The following is a 22,870-nucleotide window of genomic DNA, read 5'->3' as shown; positions in this document are numbered from 1 at the left end:
AACATTTTCTACTAAATGTAATTTATGACATGATCATATACCATAACACAAAAAGTAAATTAATTGTTGCCTTTCAGGATGTCCCTTTTAAACAGTAAAATGAATTGCAAGTCAAATATTTCCACTATCAGTCCAAATATTTGCTGTCACAACGAAAGACAAACAGCTAAGCAACTTCAGAAAAATCAGTTTGCATTACAAAATCCAGTTCTGCAAAGGTTAATGAAATACCACTGCCTTGTCCAGTCTATTCATCTAGATTGTGTTACTTCCATATGTCAGCTTAATATCTGTCTTTATTTTGAGTACAAATACCTCTCTTAGGTATTGTACTGAGGCAGCACTCAAAGAAAAGCAGGATTCTTGGTCTAGAAAACTATAATAGTAACACGTGAACTCAAGTCTAAGAATTTGTCCTTTTTTACTATAAAAATAATTTCATAGATTAACGAAGACCCACTCACACCAGGGTACTGAAGGCTGAAGACAAATGCTGAACTCAAGTTCTATGGAAAAGCAGTGCTAGCCAACACAGTAAGTGCATTGCCTCTATAATGTCAGCAAGCAAACCCCATGTAAACTATTAAGCAAACCAAGGCAATTGGACCTATTTAGTTTATTTTTCCTATGCTGATACCAGCCACTGCAGCACACCATTAAAAACTCAAAAAAACACACATAGCAACTGAAATCTCACCTCCACTCCCCATTTTTAATAGGGCACCAAAACCTGGATCTATTGTAATACCACCACTGAACTGCCTTAGCATTTTTGAAGAAACAGATGTAAGGGACACTTCTAATTTCCAGACAATTGTTTCTCCACTATTTACTTTATAACTTGGAAACAGGCAAGAAAATTTGTTTGAGTTATCACTGTCATTTAGTGGTCACTGGTGAACCACCTGCTATACAAAACCAAGACTAAACCTAAAGGTTTTCTTGAGGATATGTAGTTACACTGTCCTTTAACCAAAGCTGTTAAATGTAAAATAGACTCAAGTTTGTTCCCATCATGTAAGTAATCATGTTTACTTATATTACATGTGCCATCAGCCAAAAAGGGGCCATGTTTGACTTAAGAAAAAGACACTAAAGTTATGGACAAGCAGAATTAGCAGTTCTACAAGCATAACACTGACCATGTTTCACAACTTCCTATCCTCAAATTTACACATATAAGCACATCCATTTCAGTTTTGAAGCTTATTCACAATTTTATTTACTAAGCCACCATATTTTGTTAAGCCACTGGTATCAGAAGTTTAAAAAGGCACAACACTGCAAGTATTTTGACTGAAAAACACTTGCCTTTCAATAGAAATGTAAACTCCCTCCCTCATTAGTAGTTGGGTTTTTTCACAGAAACAAAGCATTTGACAATAATTGCCAGGCTAGCATAGAAAACGTAGTTTGTTAGTTAAAGCAGCCCATCAAAGAATGACATTAATTGCTTCTCTGTGAAAGGTCTGAAAAGAAGTCTCAAGAACTACAAGAGTTGCAGCAGAAAGGGCAGAATCCAAAACTACATAGTTTTCAACACTTACTGTTTGTGGAGGATTTACATTTCTCAGCCCTCAATCACTACAGTGGTAAAACTTGTTGCCTATAGCAGATCTGCAAGTTTCCAAAAATCTGAAAAGAAAGGACAGAATCATGTTTTCTCACTTTTCTCCCCTTAGTCAATCCTTGTTCTTATATTTGGGAGGTAGTGGTTTATACCCTGGTCAATTAAGTGGCAGAAGAATACTTTTTTAGTGCATAAGAGGCCACAAACACGTTTGACCTTGGAAGACTATCTCAAGGCAAAGGAAAACAACCAGATATGAAGCCAAGAGGCTACAGGCTTTGTACTTTTGAATGTGCTACAAGCAGAGACATTAGTCAGCCTCCAACCTGACCCTCCCCTCCATGGGGCATTGACGTAAGAGCTGTGGATCAGGAACACCCCTTTGCTGACAGTCACTTGTCAGCTGCCTCAGAGCCAGCCCTACCAAAGTCCTAATCTCCTCTCAAGTCTTCCTTCCTGTATCTGTGATTTCACCACTGCACTATGAAGATAACCTGCCAGCAAATTATTAAACATCTATCCAAAAGAAAACACAGACTATTTGAAATTGCCTCTAGTTGTAAGCAGCCTTCATCTAACACCAGAATATCACTAGAACTTATTTGTAATTTTTTATATGAACCCAATCCAAAATGAACTGTCATTCAGCTGTTGCCACTCATTTAGATACCAAAAAAGTTTTATTTGAGGCTTCCTTTTTAAGATTTTCACTCCTTTGAAGCTCAGTATTCTAGTTCAAACAGTTGCCTGGCATGACCCAGGACTATGAAAGACCCAGTGGCCAAGGGAAGGAATCCTGAAGTTCACATAACCCTTGGATCATTAAATCATTTCAGCTCCTACTGCCAGAATCTCTTCATTTATTCTAACTTCTAGTTAGACACAAAGTCAATTAGCAAAATTTGTCAGGAGAAATACCTACATTTATATCTCTGCCAGTTTAATCTTGCATAAGCCTAACCTTCACCTCCAACCTCAATCCCCAAGTTCAAGTAAAATGAGCAAACTCATTTATTCCAATTTAATCAGAGTTGACATTTCTCAGCAGTTCACAGTTAAACATCTTCCAGCTTACATATTCTATTACTTTCAGCCAACTTCAAAACACCCTTCAGTGCTGCTGCTCCTGGTCCAACACTGCTAACAATGCCTGAGCTATTTGACATTCGCCTTGCAACCTACTTCTCTATTACTGCTTCCACTCTTTCAATAACTTATCCAGCAATTATTTCTGCCCAAATGTGCTCATCTTTCTCCCTTGCATTAGTTTCCCTTTTCCTTCAGGGAATCTTAGTAATAGCAACCTCTATTAGTTCAAGGCTACCTTGTACATTCATATTCTTCCCAGTGCAACTCTTGTGACAAAAGCCCATCCCTAAGGCATTAAGTGGGTTACACTGTACCAGGCCAACACACTTGTCTGCTCTGCTCAGAAGGAAAACAAAAACAAAACACAGGGGAGAACGAACACTATTAAAAAAAAAATAAACAACAAACACTAAGGACTTCTTACAAGCCTTTATCCATTGTGAAACATTTATGTAAAATTCCAAACCTAAGGAGCTGGAAGATCTGGTTCCCATAATTTATTACCAAATTGACACAAAATAAATCAAAGCTTGAAATCTAAATATCTTATTTGACCCTCTGCAATTCCTTTTTTTCACATATTTTCAATTTAAGGAAACTGATAGTATTTGAGCACTCAAAAGTAAAACAAGGAAACGAGAACAGCTAGAGCAGGTGTTTTGGTTTGTTGGGGTTTTTTTTTGTTTATTTTGGTTTTTTTTAATACCCCCTGTCTCTTTCTAACTTTATGGAAAAGGCTTTACTAAATTAAGACAGCAAAGACAGCTCCATACAAACTGAATGAAGACAGAGAAAAGTAACTGTTTGTTATAAATTTAATGTTGGTATGGAACACAGATAGAGCTGCATCATCCTTTGATTAGGTTTCTCTGAAAATAAAAGTGCTAAGAAAAAAATGTTTTGGATTTATTCTGGGTATGTGTGCTCTCCCTCCAGTCTGCCATTACAGCTTGTTACCCTCAAAGCTACCAAAAGTAATGGAAAAACACTTTGAAAAAAACCCCCGTCACACATAGCCACCCTTGCTCTAAAAAAAGCTAGCACTGACAACTTCAGTGTTGCACAACACATTAAAAGTAAAGACAAATAAAACCCACATGCTTATTTAGTGTAGCTGTAAATTATTATGGACAAGAAAGAAAACACGTAGGGATGGGACGCTGCACGACGGCTATCTGCAGACAAGCATTTCAATTCCTGAACAAAACATAGCCAAGAAGTTCCCTACTTAACTTCCCACTTAACTTTTATTAACTTCCCACGCAAGTTAATGTTCTTAAATGTTCTCCATGTATCTAGTTAAACGCAACTTTGCTATAAAGGCACTAATGGAGGTTTTTAAAACTATTTTTCTTGCACTATCCTGTTATCCACTAAATTGTTTTGAACAAGTTACCTGTAACACGGACTGACTTACACCGAGGGCAGCCCATTAACCACGCAGACGTAGGCGATTCCCAGCCCTGGCCCATCCCTATCCCTGCCCACACCTGATCCCGCAGAGCCACCTGCCGCCACCGGGAACTCCCCCGGCCACCCCTGCCCACACCTGATCCCGCAGAGCCACCTGCCGCCACCGGGAACTCCCCCGGCCACCCCTGCCCACACCTGATCCCGCAGAGCCACCTGCCGCCACCGGGAACTCCCCCGGCCCTGCAGAGCGGCTGAGCCGAGCCACTGCTTCGAAAAAGGAGAACTGAAATCCAAGGGCGCGCTGGGCAGGCGGCCCCTCTCCACACAGAACCCACTGGGTTGGAAAAGACCTCTGAGATCACCGAGACCAACCTAGGGCCGAACACCTCCCTGTGAAGCAGCTCACGGCACTGAGTGCCACGTCCAGCCTTTCCTTAAACACCTCCAGGGACGGTGACTCCATCACCTCCCTGGGCTGCCCGCTCCAAGCCCACAGCAACGAGAAAAAGGAGATAAAAGGAGCTTCAATACTTCTTCTGTTCCCAATCCGAACCGTGTTGAGGACACAGGTACGAAAACGAGTTTCAGCCTGACAGAGCAGCGATGTCTCTCAGACGGGAAGAAGCGCTTCGGGGTCGGTGACCGGCCACAGGCCAGCTGGAGCCGCTTCCCAAAGGAGCCGCCGCCTGCCCCGGAGTCACGGGATCCCGGATCACGCCACATTCCCCACCACCCGCACCGGCTCTGGGGAGCGCCCGGGGCCCCCTCCCACCGCGGGCCCGGCCGGGGCTGCCCTCCCGCTCCCGCCAGGGAACACCGGGGAGCGCTCCTGGGATCCCGGACAGCGGCGGGGGAGCGAGCGGGGAACGCGCCAACAAGGGAAAGGAAAAGAAAGCAACCTGACTCGGCTCCAGGACGCGGGAAGGGAACTGCCGCCGCTCCCGGGCGCGCTGGGGAGGCCGATCCCTGCCCGCGGGAAGGGAATTGCCGCCGCTCCTTCCACTGGTCCCGGGCTGCGCCACCGCCACCGGGCGCTGCGGAAGAAACGAACATGGCGGACAGGCCGGGGGCGGGACCGGCACCACGTGAGCACGGGCCCGCCCACCCGGCAAGGCCACGCCCACCCGGCAGGGCCACGCCCCGACGGGACCGGAGGGCGTCGCTCAGGCCGGAGCTGCGGGATGGTGCGGGAATGGGGACAGCGGGAACAACGGGACAGCCCGCAGCGGGAAAGACTGTGCCCACAGCCAAACCAGGGCCGGAAAGGCCCATCGAGGGCCATCTCCCATCGATCATTACCGTGCGCCGTCTGAGAGCGTTCCCCTGGAAATGATAACACTTTTACTTGCTCTAGAATGCCCTGCAATATTAAGCCCTGCACTTTATAAAGCTTTTGCTGGTCAGATTTATTTATTAAAGACAGTAGTCCCACCGTGCTCCACACTAAGGGCCCCAGGTGTGCAAACTCACAATTGTAAGGTAGCTTAGAAACATTTAACGTGTCAATGAAGGAATTCATCGAAATGCAAAGCATGCTACTTTAAAAAAGTAGCCAGGCACTTTTTTTTTCCTGAAGTAATTCAGAATAACTCCAACTTGACTGTTAAAACAAGATCACAGGGAGAAAAGCTAAAGGAGACAGTGAAAGAGTCTTTTCTGTGCTCTTACAACCTCCTCACGAGGGCAAAGTATAATTAATATGAAAAAACCAAAAAAAATTTAAGAGGTTCCCACACCATCAGGAGGAATAGGTGATGACAGGCATAAGTGCACCCATTTGCTCAAGCAGTCATCACATGCTTCTGATCATAAGGCATATGCAACCAGACTGGAATTGCCACTTGCAGAGTTGTCTTGTTTTGGATCAGACAGCAACACAGCCCAAGAAATGGAAAACAAGATCTCAGTATCATCAAAAGGAGATGTCTCCTACTGACAGAACAGGATTATTAAAAGGCAGGCCATGCTAGAGGCAAATCTGATGATACCAGACCCACTTTTATCTAACAAAGCTGGACTTCAAAAAATTTTAAGTGCTTTTTTTCCTGGAATCTGCTTTCATCCAATTCTAGAGTAAAAGACAAGCAAGTGCTGGAGGAGTAGGAAAGTGGACTTTAAATTATGGTAATTCTAAGGTCTATAAGCTCTGATCAGTTATAAATCATTATTTTATGATTTATACAGAAGAAAAAGCTGCATTTAGAAATGGAGGAAATAATTACTCTATTTTAATATCTTTTGGGGAGAAGCTACCATGTTTTTGTTTTGAAACAACACTGGATTTTGTTTTGAAGTACATTGGATACATGTGAGGAAATTTAGAATTGCAGGATAGTTTGGCTTGGAAGTGACCTTTAAATGTCATCTGATCCAATCACCCTGCAATGAGCAGGGACATCTTCAGCTAGATCAGATTGCTCAGAGCCCTGCCACCATCAATTTGGGTAACCTGTTACAAGATTTCATCACCCTTGCTGTAAAAAAATGAATTCCTAGCCTGAATATAGTCAGTCTGTCCAGTCTGGATCTATGCTCCTTTCTCATCCTACTGGAACAGGCCCTGCTAAAAAGTCTGTCCCCATCTTTCACATAAGCCCCTTTTTAGGTCCTGGAAGGATTCAATGAGGTCTTCACAGTCTTCTCTTCTCCAGGCTGAACCACCCTTGCTGTCTCATCCTTTCCCCATAGAAGAGGTGCTCCAGCCCTCTGATCATCTTGGTGGCCTCCTCTGGACCTGCTCCAACAGGTCCATGTCCCTCCTGTGCTGGAGACCCCAGAGCTGGATGCAGGACTGCAGGTGGAATCTCATGAACACAAAGTAGAGAAGCAGAATCACTTCCCTCAACCTGCTGCTCATGCTGCTTTTGATTCTTTTTGGGCTGCAAGTTCACACTGCCAGCTCATGTCCAGCCTCTGATCCACCAGCACCCCCAAGTCCTTCTCCTCAGGGCTGTTGTCAATCCATTCAACTCTCAGCCTGCATTGACATCACGGGTTGCCCTGACCCCTGTACAGCCTCTTGTACTTGGCCTCACTGACCCTCATGATGATCCACTTTAACCCAGCTCTTCAGCTTGTCCAGACAGCTCATTTCTTCAAGTTCTATTTAGAAACAAAATTCTTGAACTTCTCAAATAGGGTGTATTTTTATTTCTTTTACATGGGAATATATAAGAAAAGAGAAAAGAACTATGGTGTAACCATGGCTACTATGCTCATGATTTTATAGGCACAATGGAGCATTGTAGGGTTACTCTCATGGTTAATACACATGCATGAGCGCTTGAGGATCAGGAACTGAAGGCCCTTTTCCTTGTGTCTACTCTGTTACATACCATGTATGGAACAAACCCAACAGTTGCTACAGAACAACACAAATTGTAGAACAAATAATCCTCTGATAGGATTATGGTCACATGAAGCACACCTGCCAGTCCTGAGGTCAGACAGAAGAACATGCCCAGTTAGGATGCATTTTGAAACAAGTGCACCAAAATCACTCCTGTTTAAATTCTGCAGACAGGCAGGGTCCCTATGGAGGCTGCTGTGGGGCTGACCCTGTCCGAGGCCGCTGTCTGCCCATCCCAGTGGGGGGGAGCAGGGCTGGGGCAGTGCTGGTGGGGGCAGCTGCTTCAGAATCCCACTGCCAGCAAGAGCCCCGTTTTGGCTCAGGTAGTGTACGAGCCTGGTGGCTCCATGCCTGCACCCCACCTTGTGCACCAATCTCTGTCCAACAGCACGTCCCCAGACTTGCCCAGTTCCCACTGGAGTTTTGGCAGATCATTGTCACCAGACCTGCCTTGCTCTTGTTTGGGTGACCCTTAGAACTGAAGCCACTGTCCCTGCATGCCTTGTCACCCACCATCCTCCCCAGTGCAGCAACCCAGCGTTGCTGCTCCCTAACATGCACCTTCATCTAAAAGCTGACTTTGCACTTTAGGGATTTTGTTCAGAGGTGTATTCATGTTGATATGCCTTGTCAGAGAGAACAGCACAAAAAACATCCAAGGCAAATAAAGGGCAAGGTTTTGTGAGTAGGAGGAAGTTCTGTATCAGCAAAGCTCTCTTATAATAAGAGCTTGTGAATAATACTTTTTACTATCTGAAGCTGGCAAGGAGACTATGTCCCATCCTGGCAAGTGATGACATGGCCTCAGTAAAACATTACTTTGTCACTTCTTGGCTGAATTACAACAGTACAAACTAAGGGGATATGAAGTCATTTATGGCTCTCTTAATACCAGAATGCAACAAGCTAGCTCCCAAGCAATCCAAGAAATTATCAAAGTGCTCTTGTTTCTTTCTTTATCTTCCAGGCAGGCAGTGAATTGGACCATTACACCCCTAAGATTCCCTGAAGGACTGTAATATTTGCTCCTTAACCACAGCCTGTTACCAGGCTACTAACTTTCCTTCTTGGCACAAAAAAAGAGCTGTTTTTTGTTTAAAGAGCTGCAGTTCTTTGCTTTAGTAGCAAATGTAGATAGCACAGCATTCGGAAAGAAATACATTTTAAATGAAAAATAAACAGCAAAAAATTCTTTTTGGCTTTGAAAAGAAGAAAGAGTTATAAACAACAAATGGCAGCTGAGTACTAAAAAGTGCACAGTAAGACAGATATGACAGAGATAGAAAAGGCACTCAACAGAACAGATGGAAGTGGATCTGGCAGGGGATCTCCAGGAACTAGAAGGAGTTTTGTTACTGGTATTAAGGGACTAGCGATAACTACAATTATTAGAGCACTTCAGATATAGAACAGTGTCTTTGTTTTTACACTGAAAATTGTGTGAAATTCACTTTTAATTCAGCTCTCATCTTCTTAAGATATGTGTCACAAGTTCTGCAGCTACAGGCTGCTTCATCTTTGAGAGCAATTTATGTTTAAGACTTTATTGGTGCTGTTAAATTGCAGGATTCAAGGAGCTGAATTTACAGCATTTCTGGAAAACCCCATGGAGACAAATACAGACTTTAGCCTTGTTCAGTATATATTTGCCCTATGTTTGTGGGGATCACCTCTCCAGACACATTCCTTGTAGGAGTTGCAGCACAGACATGTTAAACATCATACCCAAATTAATGGTCTGTGCTTAAAAAAGTTCAGAGATCTTTTTCTCACCCAGAATCAACTGAAAAAAAGAGACTTCAACAATATAAAAGAATCACATTTTTCAAAGCTTTTCTTTTGTTTCTGGACTCTACTTCCTGTACTCCAGTGATCTACACCCTCCTGCTGCTGTACACACTATGTAGTTGCAAGTTGGCTTTTTAAAGACATTTTGAGACAAACATATAATATAGCATATAATCTTAGCCAGCCAAATATTTTAAGCCTGCACAGTTATGGGCAGTTCAAAAGAAAATTATGTTACATGTTATGTCACAAATGTAGTCAGTGTTACAGATACAAATTTTACCCTTGAAATATATTCTGTCAGACAGACCCTCCATGCCTTGTAATATTTCCCTTTGCCAAGATAAAACTTGGATGAGCTGTACATTACTGGAATGGCTTCAAAACCAACTGCAGGCAGAAATTATTTATAAGTTGTTCAGAGCTAAAATAAAGTCTTCTGCTACATGGTGTTCTGACACAGCACAATGCTGGCATAAAGCTCAACAGGACCATGACCTTCAAAATGACTGCACACAATCCTGTGCTTGCTGTGATCCACTACCACAGGACTGTTTGCTTTCCTGTACTTTCACTGAAAGCTAACAATAACACTTTACACAAAAGTACTGCCACTAAAGCAGGACTACTCATAAGCATCAATTCCAGCACACAAGTAAGGGCTGGGAAGGAAGGCTACATAGTAACTCCTTGGTTACACAGCTGAACACTGGGGGTCTGGCCTAAAGCTTTAATGTGTATTTTACATCATTGCAATTCCCCAAAATCACGTTTTTACATGTTAAAAAATCTAACTAATGCTGCTGAAAGGCAATTGTTCACCCTTCACAGAACAGAAAGAATTTTCTTCTTTTTTTTCAGTAGAATACTTTAGGTGTCTCTTCACAACGTCAGGTTACACATAAATTTCCCCATGCACAAATAAAGGCCTGCCTTTCAGTCCTGGCTGGCATTTAGTTCACCAATACCTAATTTCTCATCTCATGCCTCCAACTCCTTTCTCTCTGAGAGGTCATGCAGCTCAGCCCAGAGGAGCTGGCCAGCCTCAGCTCTGTCACAGTCAGATGGGCGCAGAACTGTCCTCAATTCCTCCAGCAAATACTCAGCAGGTTTCTCTGCTCTGATGATACATTTTAACCTTGAAGTGCTAAATGCCTGTTGTGTATTTGTAAAAGATACAGGTCACTTACTTTAGTGAGATTTTTTTAAAATAAATACTTCTAGTGAACGATGAGTGATAATCCTGTTGACTCTGCAACAAAAATATGTATAAAACCTTCTGCTATTGGATTTCCTTTTATTTGTTGGTTGTGGATAATGTGTGCCATATAGAAATTAATTTTCTCAGCTCAGGACAGCTGTCCCGGTCCCAGAGAGGATATCCACTCCTATTAATTTTATTTATTAAATAAGCATACATCCAACAATATATTTACACTATTTTCTGAAATAATTGTCTGATCCTGCATTAATTTCTTTGCAGTAGCAGGACACACCATCTTACATTGTAAATCCAGCCTGCATACTGATAGACTGTCACAAGTCCTGTTTGCCTTCTAATACCTAAAACTACTAAAGCAGAATCTCATTCCTGCTTTCATTTCCTAGCTGCTTTCTACCCACTTTAATGCTCTACTTTTAGTTTCTTTTTTCCCTGCTAGAAATCACCTCTCAAATCAACTAAATAATCTAACACTTGCTTGCAAAAAGTTATTTAATTAAGGAGTGAATCCATGCTGAACATTCTGCAATGCACATAAGTATGTAAACTGCAGTTTTAGAAACAGTTTGTTTATTGTAAATGAAACTTATGTTCTGTGAAAGAACTCCTCCTCAAGTTAGAAAAAATTTCCAAGTATCCCATCCCTTCAGGAAAAAACTCAGCACTTGGAATAATTTTAATGGATTTACTAGCAAACATTCCACTCAGATACAGTGTAACCATTTTTCTCCTTTTACCCTTTATTTCTTTACATATTTACATTACTTAAAAACATATAAGATCTATTCAAGCCATCTTTAAAAATACATTAGCAGGTCTTTAAAACTGATTTTGCAGTTTTTAGAGGCAGCACCCACATGGTATCAGCACAGAATTTAAAATGACAGAGTTTCAACAGAGATAAGTTGTCATACACGTTTCCAAGCCCTTTATTACAGAGGGACAGCATTACAAACAGATCCATCTGCTGTGGTACCACTGTTCTCTACATCCATTACAAATAACGTACGTCAACATTTGTTCATCTGGATTTGTGTTTCGCACCCAAGCTGGAAGAAAGAGAGCTCCTCTGGCAATCACAGTGACAGTGCAATCAAATTTTTCACAGCGTCTGCACTTTATTTTGTTTGTCTGTGTGCCATTAATCACCTGTGGAAGCTGATGCTCCTGAACAGATGATTTTGTGTACAGAGCCCTGAGCTGTTTCAGTTCATCACTGGCCATTTCCATCACTGTCATCTCAGCAAAAGCCTTTGGGCTCAAAGTTCCTGAAAAAAGGTTATGCTTTAAGTGGCAGCTTTTAGGGTTCTTAAGGTTAGAGATTTTACTTCTGATGCAATTTTTATACTTTTTGTCATTTTTAGCATGAAGAGCAAAAATATGTTCTTCAATTTCTTTAGCTAACTCTAGCCATTTAACAGTTTCTTCTTCATCTTTGGCAGAATCAATCAAAGCTTTGTAAAGAAGATCCACACATTTACACCTCAGAGCTCTCATCAGATCCTGCTGCAGACTGGCTTCGCTAACAACAGATTTAGAATCTTCATGAACAGTGTGCTGTTCCTCAAAAGAAGAATGCTGATTAATACTGCCTTCTGCATTGTTATGTACCACATTTTTAACAGTTTGTGATGGGACCAAAGTGTTGGAACTAGTACCATCTAATGCCTCCTGCTGACATGGTCCTTCAGACAACTGCTCTCTAGGAACTATACTGAGATGCTCAATTTCTTCTTTCACATCCACAGAAACTGACTTTTTAACTTGCATTGACTGAGCACAGTTATTCTTGTAAAGTGTTTTCCACCTTGACAATAGCTGCTTTGCTTTCTTTTTCAACTCTCCTGAAGGGCAGCTCTTGAGTACTCTATATACAGCCTTGGTAACTTCTGTCCCCTGAAGATATTCTACAGTCATATCAACATCTGCAAGTTCTTTAAGATGATCCTCAACATCTTGCAAATTGTTCTCAGAAAGCAGTGTTTCAATACAATGGGCTCTGTGTACAATATCTTTGAGATCAGACATTTTTAAACCTGGAAACAAACAAAAAGATCATCACCTTTCCTGCAGTTACAATATTAATTCATCTTCTGTATATTCACACAAGGTCTTCTTTTCATTTTTTTGCTATTTTACACTCTTTTATTTGTATATATCACTAGGTTTCCTACCATTTTCTTAAAAACACCATTCTGGTTCCTACATGACCCTCAACTTTTCACTTGCTATACAAGAGATCAACTCTTTCAGAAGTTTCTCCTTACAGCTATCAGAGAAGGAAGTCAGTGTTGTGACTTTTACCTGAGGTCTCACTGCTGGCCTCCCCTCACAGTGCTAGCTAATACTAGCACTGGCATTGTATTACAGATGGATTATCAAGATGGGGCAGCTCAAAAACAATGACACCTGCAGTGTTTCAAAACACTGACATCTACAAATTTTGAAAATTCTCAAAGGTTAAAGACAGATCCCTCTATATTTTCTTGCAGCTGTAGCATTATTAAAGCATGCTCCCATATATTCTCACACATAAAGGAAAATCAAAGGGGGTCTTCAAAATGCAGAATCTCATGGTTTCAATAGTATTTCCTTTTGATTCCTTTTCATTAAGCCCTTTGATCAAAAAATGTTCAGTGCATTGTTATTGCAAATTTGCATGCAAAAAATAATTTTATATTCCTAACAGTATTCTTCTTCTTACTGAAAAGGAGAATTAAATGTAGAATGCAGAAATGAATGGTGTGTTCTAAGTGTTGTGTTCCTCTTTTCCACAGTTAGTCTTCTAAGTTTATGCACAAAATCCATGTTTTGTCTGAAATTGCATCCATCCTGATTCTACTCCAGAAAAACTCCTCTGCCTGACAGAGACAAGGCTAGCTACACACATTCCTATGGGAAGAAGTCATAAGTTGGTTACTTGCAGCATCATTGTTTCCATGATGAAAACTGAGAACAGGGGTAGGGAAGGGACTAGAGATACAGCTGGGTAATTTATACACTGTTGTTTCTATGACCACCACCAGCTAACTTGTCTTTTACATGACCGAAACAAGTTCAAACTTTAGGTAGGACCTCAGAGCTCCACAGAAGAGAGGATAAGACTTCATTTTTTTCTATAGGAACAGAACCAACCCATCCTCCATAGTAAATGTTCTGAGCATTCCCTTAAGCTGTATTTAAACACTTGTCTTATGTTTTGAAGTCCTTCAAAACCTCAATAATGGCGATCACAGAAACCAATTTATTACTCAAGAAGTTTCAAACTCAGAGAAACAGGATGCAGTTTTCACGTACTTAAGTTGAGCCCTCTGCATCATCATACCAAAAAGAATGTCAGTGCATCCACTCATCTGTTCTGCTACAGGAACACAGAGGCTGTGAACAGAAAGAAGAGCTTTGTCATGTAGGAGAGCCAAGATAAGGCAAGAACAGTTCTCTGTCTCCAGAGTACCAAGAGGAAGAAACTTGAAATTACTGATGCCATGGTAATACTGCAGTGTATTTTCTAGCCAAAGCTCACTGGGAACCCAAGTATAGCAAGCCTGAGTTCTTCCCTGCTCAGACTCCTGTTCTTTGAACTGTCATGTTTCTATTATAAATCAGATAGAACAGGAAGTTGGAAGAAGCCCCAAAACCTTTTGAAGAGAATGCAAGTGTGTCACAGAAATCAAGTTGCAATTCCAAACAGAAAATTATTCTACCACTTGAGGGAGCTGTGGCATAGCAAACTCATGGAATCTTTTCAAATGTGCATTAAAGACTCCAGCCTGTGAAGAAAAAAGATAAAATAATTATGCTATGAACTTTAGGAGACTTCACATTTTTAAGGTACATATTTGCCTAATTTTGGCAGAGTCCATAGATGCTAGGATACAGACAGGAGGAAAAGAGTATATCCCTTATCCAGTTATTGTCTGTACACTGTGCTTTGATTTTTTTTAATTTGGAATTTGACCACTTTTCTACCTGATTTAATGCAATTTGACAAATGCTGCTGAGCAAATATTTATGAAATGAACTGAATCGAACTCAGTCAGCACTGTTCCACAGTTCAACTGTGTTCCTAATTCTAAGAGACAAGAAATCTGAGGAAGACTAGGTTTTTTCCTAAGTTATGAAATGAATTATGCATCTTTGTTAAGGTGGAGCTGTAAGAAAAAGAACAAACAAACGATAGTGTAACAATTTTGTGCAGTGGAAAACAAACATCCTCAACCCTCCCACAACTGCGCAGGGCATTTCAGTTTTAGCGGTGACAGAATCACAGAATGGTTAGGGCTGGAAGGGACCTTAAAGAACACTTAGCTCCAACTCCCCTGCAATGGGCAGGGATGCCATTTACTAGACTTGGTTGCTCAGAGACCCATCTAACCTGGCCCTGAATACTCCCAAAGATGTGGCAGCCACAACTTCTCTGGGCAATCTGTTCTAGTGCTTCACCACCCTCTGCATAAAGAATTTCTTCCTAATATCTAATATAAATCTGCCCTCTTTCAATCTAAATCCATTCATATTTGGTCTGGCACTACCTACCCATTTAAAAAATATCTCTCACTCCTTTTTATAAACAGCCTAAGGTACTGGAAGGCCACAGTAAGGCCTCCCCAAAGCCTCCTCTTCTCCAGGCTGACCAAGTCCAGCTCTCTCAGCCTTTCTTCATAGGAGAGGTCCTTCAGCTCTCTGAACACCTCTGTGATCCATGGGCCTTCTGGGCTGCAAGCACACACTGCTGGTTCATGTCCAGCTCTTCATCCACAGGAACCCCCAAGTCCTTCTCTGCAGGGCTGCTCTCAGTGACTTCTTCTCCCAGTCTGTGCTCGTGTCTGGGATTGCCCTGACTCAGGTGCAGCACCTTGCACTCGGGCTTCTTGAACTTCAAGAGGTGCTCATGGGCCCAACTCATCAAGTTTGTCCAGGGCCCCCTGCATGGCATCCTGTCCTGCTGTGGTGTCACCTGCAAACTTGCTGAGGGTGCACCGATCCCACTGCCCATGCCACTGATGAAAATATTAAAGGGTACCAGTCCCATGAGAGTCCTGAGGGACACCACTCACCTCCAGCCTCTACCTGGACACAGAGCCACTGACCACAACTCCCTGGCTGCATCCATCTAGCAACTCCACATCCACTGAATATGAGTTCATCCATGTCTCTCCAATCTGGAGACAAGGACGTCATGAGAGACTATAATAAAGGCCCTTACAGAAGTCTAGATAGATGACATTGGTCAGTCTTCCCTTGTCAAACCTTGCTGTCACTCTATCATAGAATGCCACCAGATTGGTCAGGCATGACTCACCATTAGTAAAGCCATGCTGGCTGCCTTGAATTACCCTTCTGTCTCTTATGTGCCTTAGTACATCTTCTAGGAGGCTCTTCCTAGGCACAGAGGTGAGCCTCACTGGTCTGTAGTTCCCTGGATCTTTCTTTCTTTCATTTTTAAAAATGGAAGTGATGTTTCCCTTTTTCCACTCACTAGGGACTTCACCTAACCGCCATGACTTTCCAAATATGCATGAGAACATCAGTTTGAATTCCAAGCTACACTGAAGGTTAAAAGGCTCGTACTTACAATGAGATTCAGTAATGCTGTGCTGATTAGGCACTTTCTTGCCAAATCATTACAAACTCTCACTCTGGCTGCATTGTATAATGAGTCACTTGTGTGTACAAGAATAAATGATGACAATCAATAAAAACCTTGTAAGCCAAAAAATAAAAAAACAAACATCAGGCTACCTCAGGTTTAAAATATGGCCATCCTGTAATAATACCAAGTTGAATCAGAACATTTTTAAACAGTAAAATGACTAAGTAAAAGAAAACCAACAAACAAACAAACAAAAAAACAACCCAGCCCGAGACACGTGCTGTTAAGTGTAAATTTAGTCCCTGGGAAAAACACACTCCAAAAGCATTTGGAATAAAGGTTTTGTCTTTGCTTTACACCTTATCTTGTACAAAGCCATAGTCCATTTTGTCTTAACCCTGAAAAACCAAGACAAACTCAGAATGCATCCAAGCAAGTGTCTTCGAAGGGTGAACACCTGTCCTTTTCTCCCTCATCCCAACCTCCATTGTAGGTGAGCTTTTCTCCAAGAAATTCTATGTAATTGGAAAAAAAATCCAGACCACAGCCCAGACAAGGATCAGAAGTCAAGTACTCCTAACAGTGTGTCCTGGTTTCAGTTGGGGTAGAGTTAATTTCCTTTACAGTGGCTCGTATGGGGCCATGTTCTGGATTTGTGCTGAACACAGGCTGATAATATGGAGCTGTTTTTATTATTGCTGAGCAGGGCTTACACAGAGACCTCCCTTTCCTACTGCCATGCTGGCAAGGAAGTTGAGGGTGCATGGAAGACTGGAAGGAGAGACACAGCTGAGACAGGTGACCCCAACTGACCAAAGGATATTCCAGACCATCTGACATCATGCTCAGTATATAAGGTGGGGGAAGAAGAAGGAACTGGGGGACATTTGGAGTGATGGAGTTTGTCTTCCCAAGTCTCTGTGACACATGGTAGGCTCTTCTGGAGGTGTCTGAACACCTGCCTGCCCATAGGAAGCAGTGAATGAATTCCTGGTGTTGCTTTGCTTATGTGCACAGCTTTTACTTTTCCTATTAAGCTGTGTTTATCTCAACCCATGAGTTATCTGTTTTTTACCTTTCTGATTCCCTCCCCAGTCCCACTGCTGGGGCTGTGAGTGAGAGGCTCCGTGGGGCTTGGCTGCTGGCTGGGGTTAAACCATGACACAGGGGAATAAATGTTCTGCAAACATTGTGTTAAAAATGTTAATGCTATAGCAGAGATGGTGCATAGCATAGTCCTAGAAACAACAGCTTACTTTGGGCAACCTAAATCCCAGATAAACAATGAAAATTACCAAATGCTATTTTAAATTCAAGAGCCTAAGCAGAAATCAGAATTCTCCCAGCCAGCCTTCAACCCTAAAAACATTTCTTCATCCTATCTAGTGGGAGAGCAGATATCAACAATGTCACAAAGAAACCATTTACTGGAGCTTTTATTTCATCTCAGCAAAAATCAGAGCTCTTCCTGCTTCTCCACAGGACTGCCTCCCACACCTAAAACATTCAGAACTACACAGCAGTTCATCTTCAAAGAATAGCCACATGAATAAAGCTAAGTGAATACAATGAGAACTGAGGCAATACAGCAGTATAACTTCCAGTTGTCCATGACCACTGACACCTCATGGACCAGGAGTCACCTCTCACTCACAGACCCAGAAGCACTGGAGTACACTGTACTAATATGGAGAAGTAGTTTTGTTCTGCATGTTTTACATCAGAGTGCTTGAACTACAGCACTCTTAACTAATCTGGAGCTATACTGTCTCCACCCTGTGTTTCTCCCAGTGAAATCATTCTCCCACAGCTTTCCTCCCATATTAGTAAGTTTGAAGAGGAGAGATGTGAAGATGCACAGAGTATCCTCTTTTACAAGGCAAATTTTTAATCCTTATTTGGAGTTGCTTCTTCTAGACCCCTCAATGTTTAATTAAAATTGAATTCTTATATTCTTAAAAAAAATAAAATTAAACAATCAATAGAGCACATAATGAAATTCTCAAGCCTCAGGGATCAATCCCAATGCAGAGCTGTCAGCACATTTTTTCTAATAAGATCAAACATGCATGGATTTAATGAGATAGGAAAAGCTGTTGTCCTTACCAGACTGCTTAGCCACGGGCTTCATTTGACACCAGTATATAAGACAGAGCTCATGTAAAAGTTCAATATATTACAGCTACACCAGATAAATTAAAACCTGACTTGTTCCATGGCAAAAACAAAATGAGAAAATACTTTACAAATTGAACAGCTACAGCTGTTTTGAATTCTAGGATGCTCTGCTGATGTTAGAGAGGATGCACATCCCAGCAGACATTACCTTGCTAAGGGCTCCTTTTAATAACTTCGTTTACTGTTAAACTGATTCACACTGGGAGATATTTTAGCTTTTCCTATATCCTGTGTTCCTTAACCATGTGAATTTTTCTACTGAATGAAGTAGCTAACTACTTGAAACACTGAAAATGTTACAAGTAATGCATTATTCCACTGATAGGAAATCTTTATTTTTACTGATATCGTTGACCTTGTTAATAAAATAATTTTATGGAGTTAAAAAAATTACAAAATTATTTTTAACATGTTGCAGGTTACAAGTGTCAAGTGGAGATATTAGCTAACCTCTTCCACAACTGGACAGATATACAGACTCACAATACATTCTAATACATTATGATTCGGGGGGCAATAATAAAATATATATATAGTTCAGAGAGATTTGTAATCAACAGTTTTATTGGCAATTATGTATAAGTAAGGTGGCTGTCTACTTGCTTTAAAATTTGCACCATTTCACATAAAGAAACACTTGTAGGGTTTCTCTAAGGTACAACCAGATGATTTTTCAATATTAACTAACTTTATTCTAAAATCCATTTCCTAGTTTGGGCACAAGGTTACAGAAATGTTCCATGGAGCGCCCTGGTTTTTCAAATTTTCACAACAAAGCCTTGTCAAAGCTGGCAGAGGAATCCCTTTTCTCTCAGCCACTTTCCACTACTTGTCAGTATGAGGTACTAGCTGGGGCTTCAAGCAGGTCAAAAGTCAGGCTTTTGACACACAGGGCACATTTTCTAAACATGAACTCCCATTTTGGCCTCAACTGACAATAGATAGGAAAATAAGTGTGTCAAATGGAACTTCAGCAGATGAATGAGACATGACTTAATGCTGCTACAGTAAGGTTTATCATGAGATTCAGCCTTTTGTGCAGCTTCACACAGTTTTCAACAAACCATACAGTAACTTTAGTGATTATATATTAACAGAGTCTCCTGCAATCTAAAGAATACAGCTTATCATCTGCATAAAAATCCAAGCTTGTTTGAAATACATCTGGCATTTTCCCAACACATCTCTATCATGAAGAGCAAAACTTAAGCTGAGCCAAGCAGAAAATGCTAATATCAATCCTTTAACATCACCTGCCTCAGTACTGAATCAAAACTTCACTGTGTGAAAAAGAGTTTTTTGCCCTTTGTGAAATTACTGCTTCATTTCCTAACATTCATGTTTTTTTCAACAGTAATAGATTTTAGAAGAAAAAAGAATTGTTGTTACATCTGACAGACAATGTGAACAATGTTTCATTATTTTCCCACAGCAAGAGGGTACTATAAACATTCTCCCTCACTCAAGAAACATACCTGGCAATAGAAATATGATCTAAGTGAAGTTGTGTAATCATTTATTAAATAACTACTTTTATTCAATATAGTTTAGTCGCCTAACTGTTCATCTGGATGGATGCAAATGTTCATATCCATATTTCCAATCACTTCAGACAGGAAACTAGCCAAAAAATTTCAGGAAGGCTGTGATATCTCCAAGTAGAAGTCAGTTTCTTCAACATACTTTAACTGTATTGCTTTATACAGGTAACAGTTTCAGTTCATTTTATTTTTGGTGCTCTTTCAACACCACTGGGATTGCATCACTCAGCTGCTCTGCTCCCTCTACTCAATGTCTGTGCACAAGATGCATTTGCAACATTGTCTCCCAAAGACGGGGATATCATAATTCAAAATTCCTAGTACACTGAGATTGGCTTATACACTATGATGCTCTTAGAAGTAACAAAATGGGAACTGCTCTGTATTTCTTTTGAAGTTGTAAGCCTCTAGTTTTCCCATCCTTCCACTGCAGACAAAATGATTGGGAGTTTACACCTTTTTTAAAAAGGGAAGGTTACAGTGTTATGCACAACATGGCTCCAGCACCCACTACTTGAAAAAAAAATTCACTTTCACATGTTCTATTATAATTACAAAGACTGAAAATTCTTTCCCTGTTTCCCTATAAAGACATTACCTTTCATGTTCATTCTTGGCTTTACAGCTTTACTCCACTATTTCGTAACTTCGTCTTAAATTTCTTGTTCATTTATCCAAGGAGAATTAGCACTTTTTAAACCTACAGAAAAGAAGAACATGTTGTGAGCTGCAGGTTTAACATTGGCTTTTAAGTGAGAGATCTCATCAAACTTTCTTCCATCTAGTTTTTAATCTCCATAAATACTGTTTATATCCTTTTGCAGATGTACCTATTTGACACCTGGACAACCTCAATCTAAACAAAGCTTTCCCGAGGTGGATCACATTTCCTTCTTTCACTGAGCTCTGCACTGGAGCACAGAAGTCCAACAAAACAGACTGTCTTGAAAACAGAGGCCTAAATCAGGTAAAAAAAAAATCAAGTAAAAATGTACTTAAAAAAAAAATCAAGTAAAAATGTACTTAAGACTTACTTGTGAACAAAGCACATTTGTTAACTTAATTCTTCAGAATGAAAATATTAATAACTTTGGAGAGAAATAAGCAATGCTTTCTCTTGAACACATTTTCCTGACAAAACAGCTTTAAAGATTATTCTTAATCATATACAGCTAGCAAGGAATTAAATTCTAGCACACTACAAGCAAAGATAAATGTTTAGTTTGCAATGTCTTTTTATGGAAAATTGTGCTGACAAATTCATATAAAAATGGAACATGTAAGTAATAAAAACATGCTTTATGAACTTCTGCAAGCTTTTCATAATTTCTCAGATGAACACCATCTTTTCATTGCTTTAACATTATTTTTTTAGTTAAGTCTTGGCTCTACACTATTTCTATTTGTCATTCCATTGCTGGGGCCATACTTAGATTAAATATCACTTTGCTGTTGTTTTACAGGTTTTCCACTGAAAAATTATACAATTTTTTTCCTTTAAAAATAAATTCTTTGTATGCAGGAGAGTACATATGCTCCTGAAAAGGCCATCCATCCTGACTAGATAAAGAGGATGATTAAAAAAAATGGTATTTGTAAAATATTATCAGTGTCTGCTGACAATTCCTTATGCTAAAATATGAACACTTAAAAGTGAAAGTACATAATTTCTTAATACTTTAGAGTCTTGATCAAAGACCCATGATGTACTGATTCAAGCAAAGGGCGAAATACACTTGAAATGAAATGGATTTTTATATATTTAACTATTAAAATAATACTACATTTAAAAGCATGAACTCTAACTCCTTTCTATATTTATGCCAGCATATGTCTTATTTCAAGACATCAATGCTGCATGGAGACCAATATAAAAAAATACATAAAGAATTCCCATAACGGCACCATTACAGATACCCATCCTGCAGCTTCCAATCCAAGGTCAGCCTCTTCCGTGGGTGGAATTACAGGCACTTTCGATATAAATCAGAAGGCAGGTTACAGCAGCTGGGAGCAGCAGCCCAGCCGTGTGCATTTGAAAGCAGCTCACATTCCCTTGGCGCTGAAGCCAGCCACAGGTGACAGCTTGTGTGGCCGAGGTTGGCGGTCAGGCTCATGTCACCAGCGGCTGAGAATCCCCACTGGAGCCTCCATCTCGGTCAGCAGCCCACGAAATCTGGGGGAGATCAGCCTGCAAATCTGCCCGCGTTGGCTTCCCAGGAAACGGGGGGCCCGCACACGCTCTAAATGTGATCCAGAATGCCAGAGGCACGCTAACTCTGTGGGGTTTTCTCCAAATTCTTCATTAAAACTTCACAAAATCATTGAGTTAATTAGGTTGGAAAAGATCTGAGATCATCGAGTCCAACCTATGACTGAACATCAACTGTAAACCAGACCACGACACTGAGTGCCATGTCCTCAAACACCTCCAGGGCCGGTGACTCCACCACCTCCCTGGGCAATCCATGCCATCTAATCACCCCGGTGAAGAAATTCTTCCTAATGTTCAACCTAAACCTCCCCTGGCTCCTCAAACCCGTCCCTGCTACACATCCCCGTACCCGTCTAGCTTAATTCTGACCCACTGCTGTCCTGCTCAGGGGCGAAATGCTGTCCCGTACAGCCGGGGCAGGAGGAAAAGCAAGCACAGCCCTACCTACTAAAGCCCCGCTTCTCGGGGCGCTGTTCCCGCTGTTTCCCGTTCCCCTCGGTCCCGAGTGCCAGCCGGGGCTCGCACCGCGCAGAAGGGCAAACCAGGGCTGCGGAGCACCTGGGCGTTTCGTGCCTCCTGCCACTTTCCCCTGACCTCACCGCCAAGGCAAGGACGGCGGCTCCCCGGGCGCTACTGAGGCGGAGAAGCTGCACTCCTGCTGCCCCTGGCGAAACACACAGCGCTGCTCCCGCACGCCCCGTGCCGCGGCAGCCGGGCCGGCGCCCTCACCTCCGCAGCGGGGCCCGACATGGCGCCGCCCGCCCGCTTCCTGCTGCGCCGCCATCTCCGCGCGGCTGCGCGCTGCTCCCGCCGCTGCCGGCGGACACAGGGCTGGGGCAGCTCCGCTGCGGGCGCGGTCTGTGTCGGGAAAGGGAAACCACGTCCCGTTGTAGCAGGAACACCAGTACCACG

At 41.7% G+C, this 22,870-nt stretch overlaps 2 protein-coding genes across 7 annotated transcripts in view; both read right to left on the bottom strand.

Annotated features, from left to right (window-relative positions):
- Window positions 1-20,400, bottom strand: part of RAB9A (RAB9A, member RAS oncogene family) — a 25,790-nt gene extending 5,390 nt beyond the window's left edge. Inside the window, exons 1-2 of one of the 4 annotated variants that reach the window (XM_066545377.1) lie at window positions 20,342-20,400; window positions 1,548-1,635 (exon numbers count right to left, since the gene is read on the bottom strand). The gene's annotated coding sequence lies outside the window, so the exon portion shown is untranslated. Of the gene's footprint in view, window positions 1-1,547; window positions 1,636-4,971; window positions 5,139-20,341 lie in introns of those variants that run through there. The other 3 variants (XM_066545375.1, XM_066545378.1, XM_066545376.1) reach the window with 3 other exon arrangements.
- On the bottom strand, window positions 11,103-22,870 carry TCEANC (transcription elongation factor A N-terminal and central domain containing). 3 transcript variants are annotated; one of them, XM_066545365.1, is made up of 3 exons: window positions 22,688-22,870; window positions 20,342-20,443; window positions 11,103-12,467 (listed from the first exon to the last, which is right to left on the bottom strand). In XM_066545365.1, exons 2-3 carry the CDS (start codon window positions 20,352-20,354, stop codon window positions 11,380-11,382), a joined length of 1,101 nt encoding a protein of 366 aa, XP_066401462.1. In that variant the 5' UTR covers window positions 20,355-20,443; window positions 22,688-22,870; the 3' UTR covers window positions 11,103-11,379. The 3 variants fall into 3 exon arrangements, with proteins under 3 accessions (XP_066401462.1, XP_066401461.1, XP_066401463.1); XM_066545364.1 differs by lacking the exon at window positions 22,688-22,870 and adding an exon at window positions 22,403-22,677; XM_066545366.1 differs by lacking the exon at window positions 22,688-22,870 and adding an exon at window positions 22,517-22,576.

The sequence above is a fragment of the Molothrus aeneus genome, chromosome 2 (assembly GCF_037042795.1).
Source record: "Molothrus aeneus isolate 106 chromosome 2, BPBGC_Maene_1.0, whole genome shotgun sequence".
In the NCBI taxonomy this organism is placed as follows: Eukaryota; Metazoa; Chordata; class Aves; order Passeriformes; family Icteridae; genus Molothrus; species Molothrus aeneus.
This window is presented reverse-complemented; position numbering and strand designations above follow the sequence as displayed.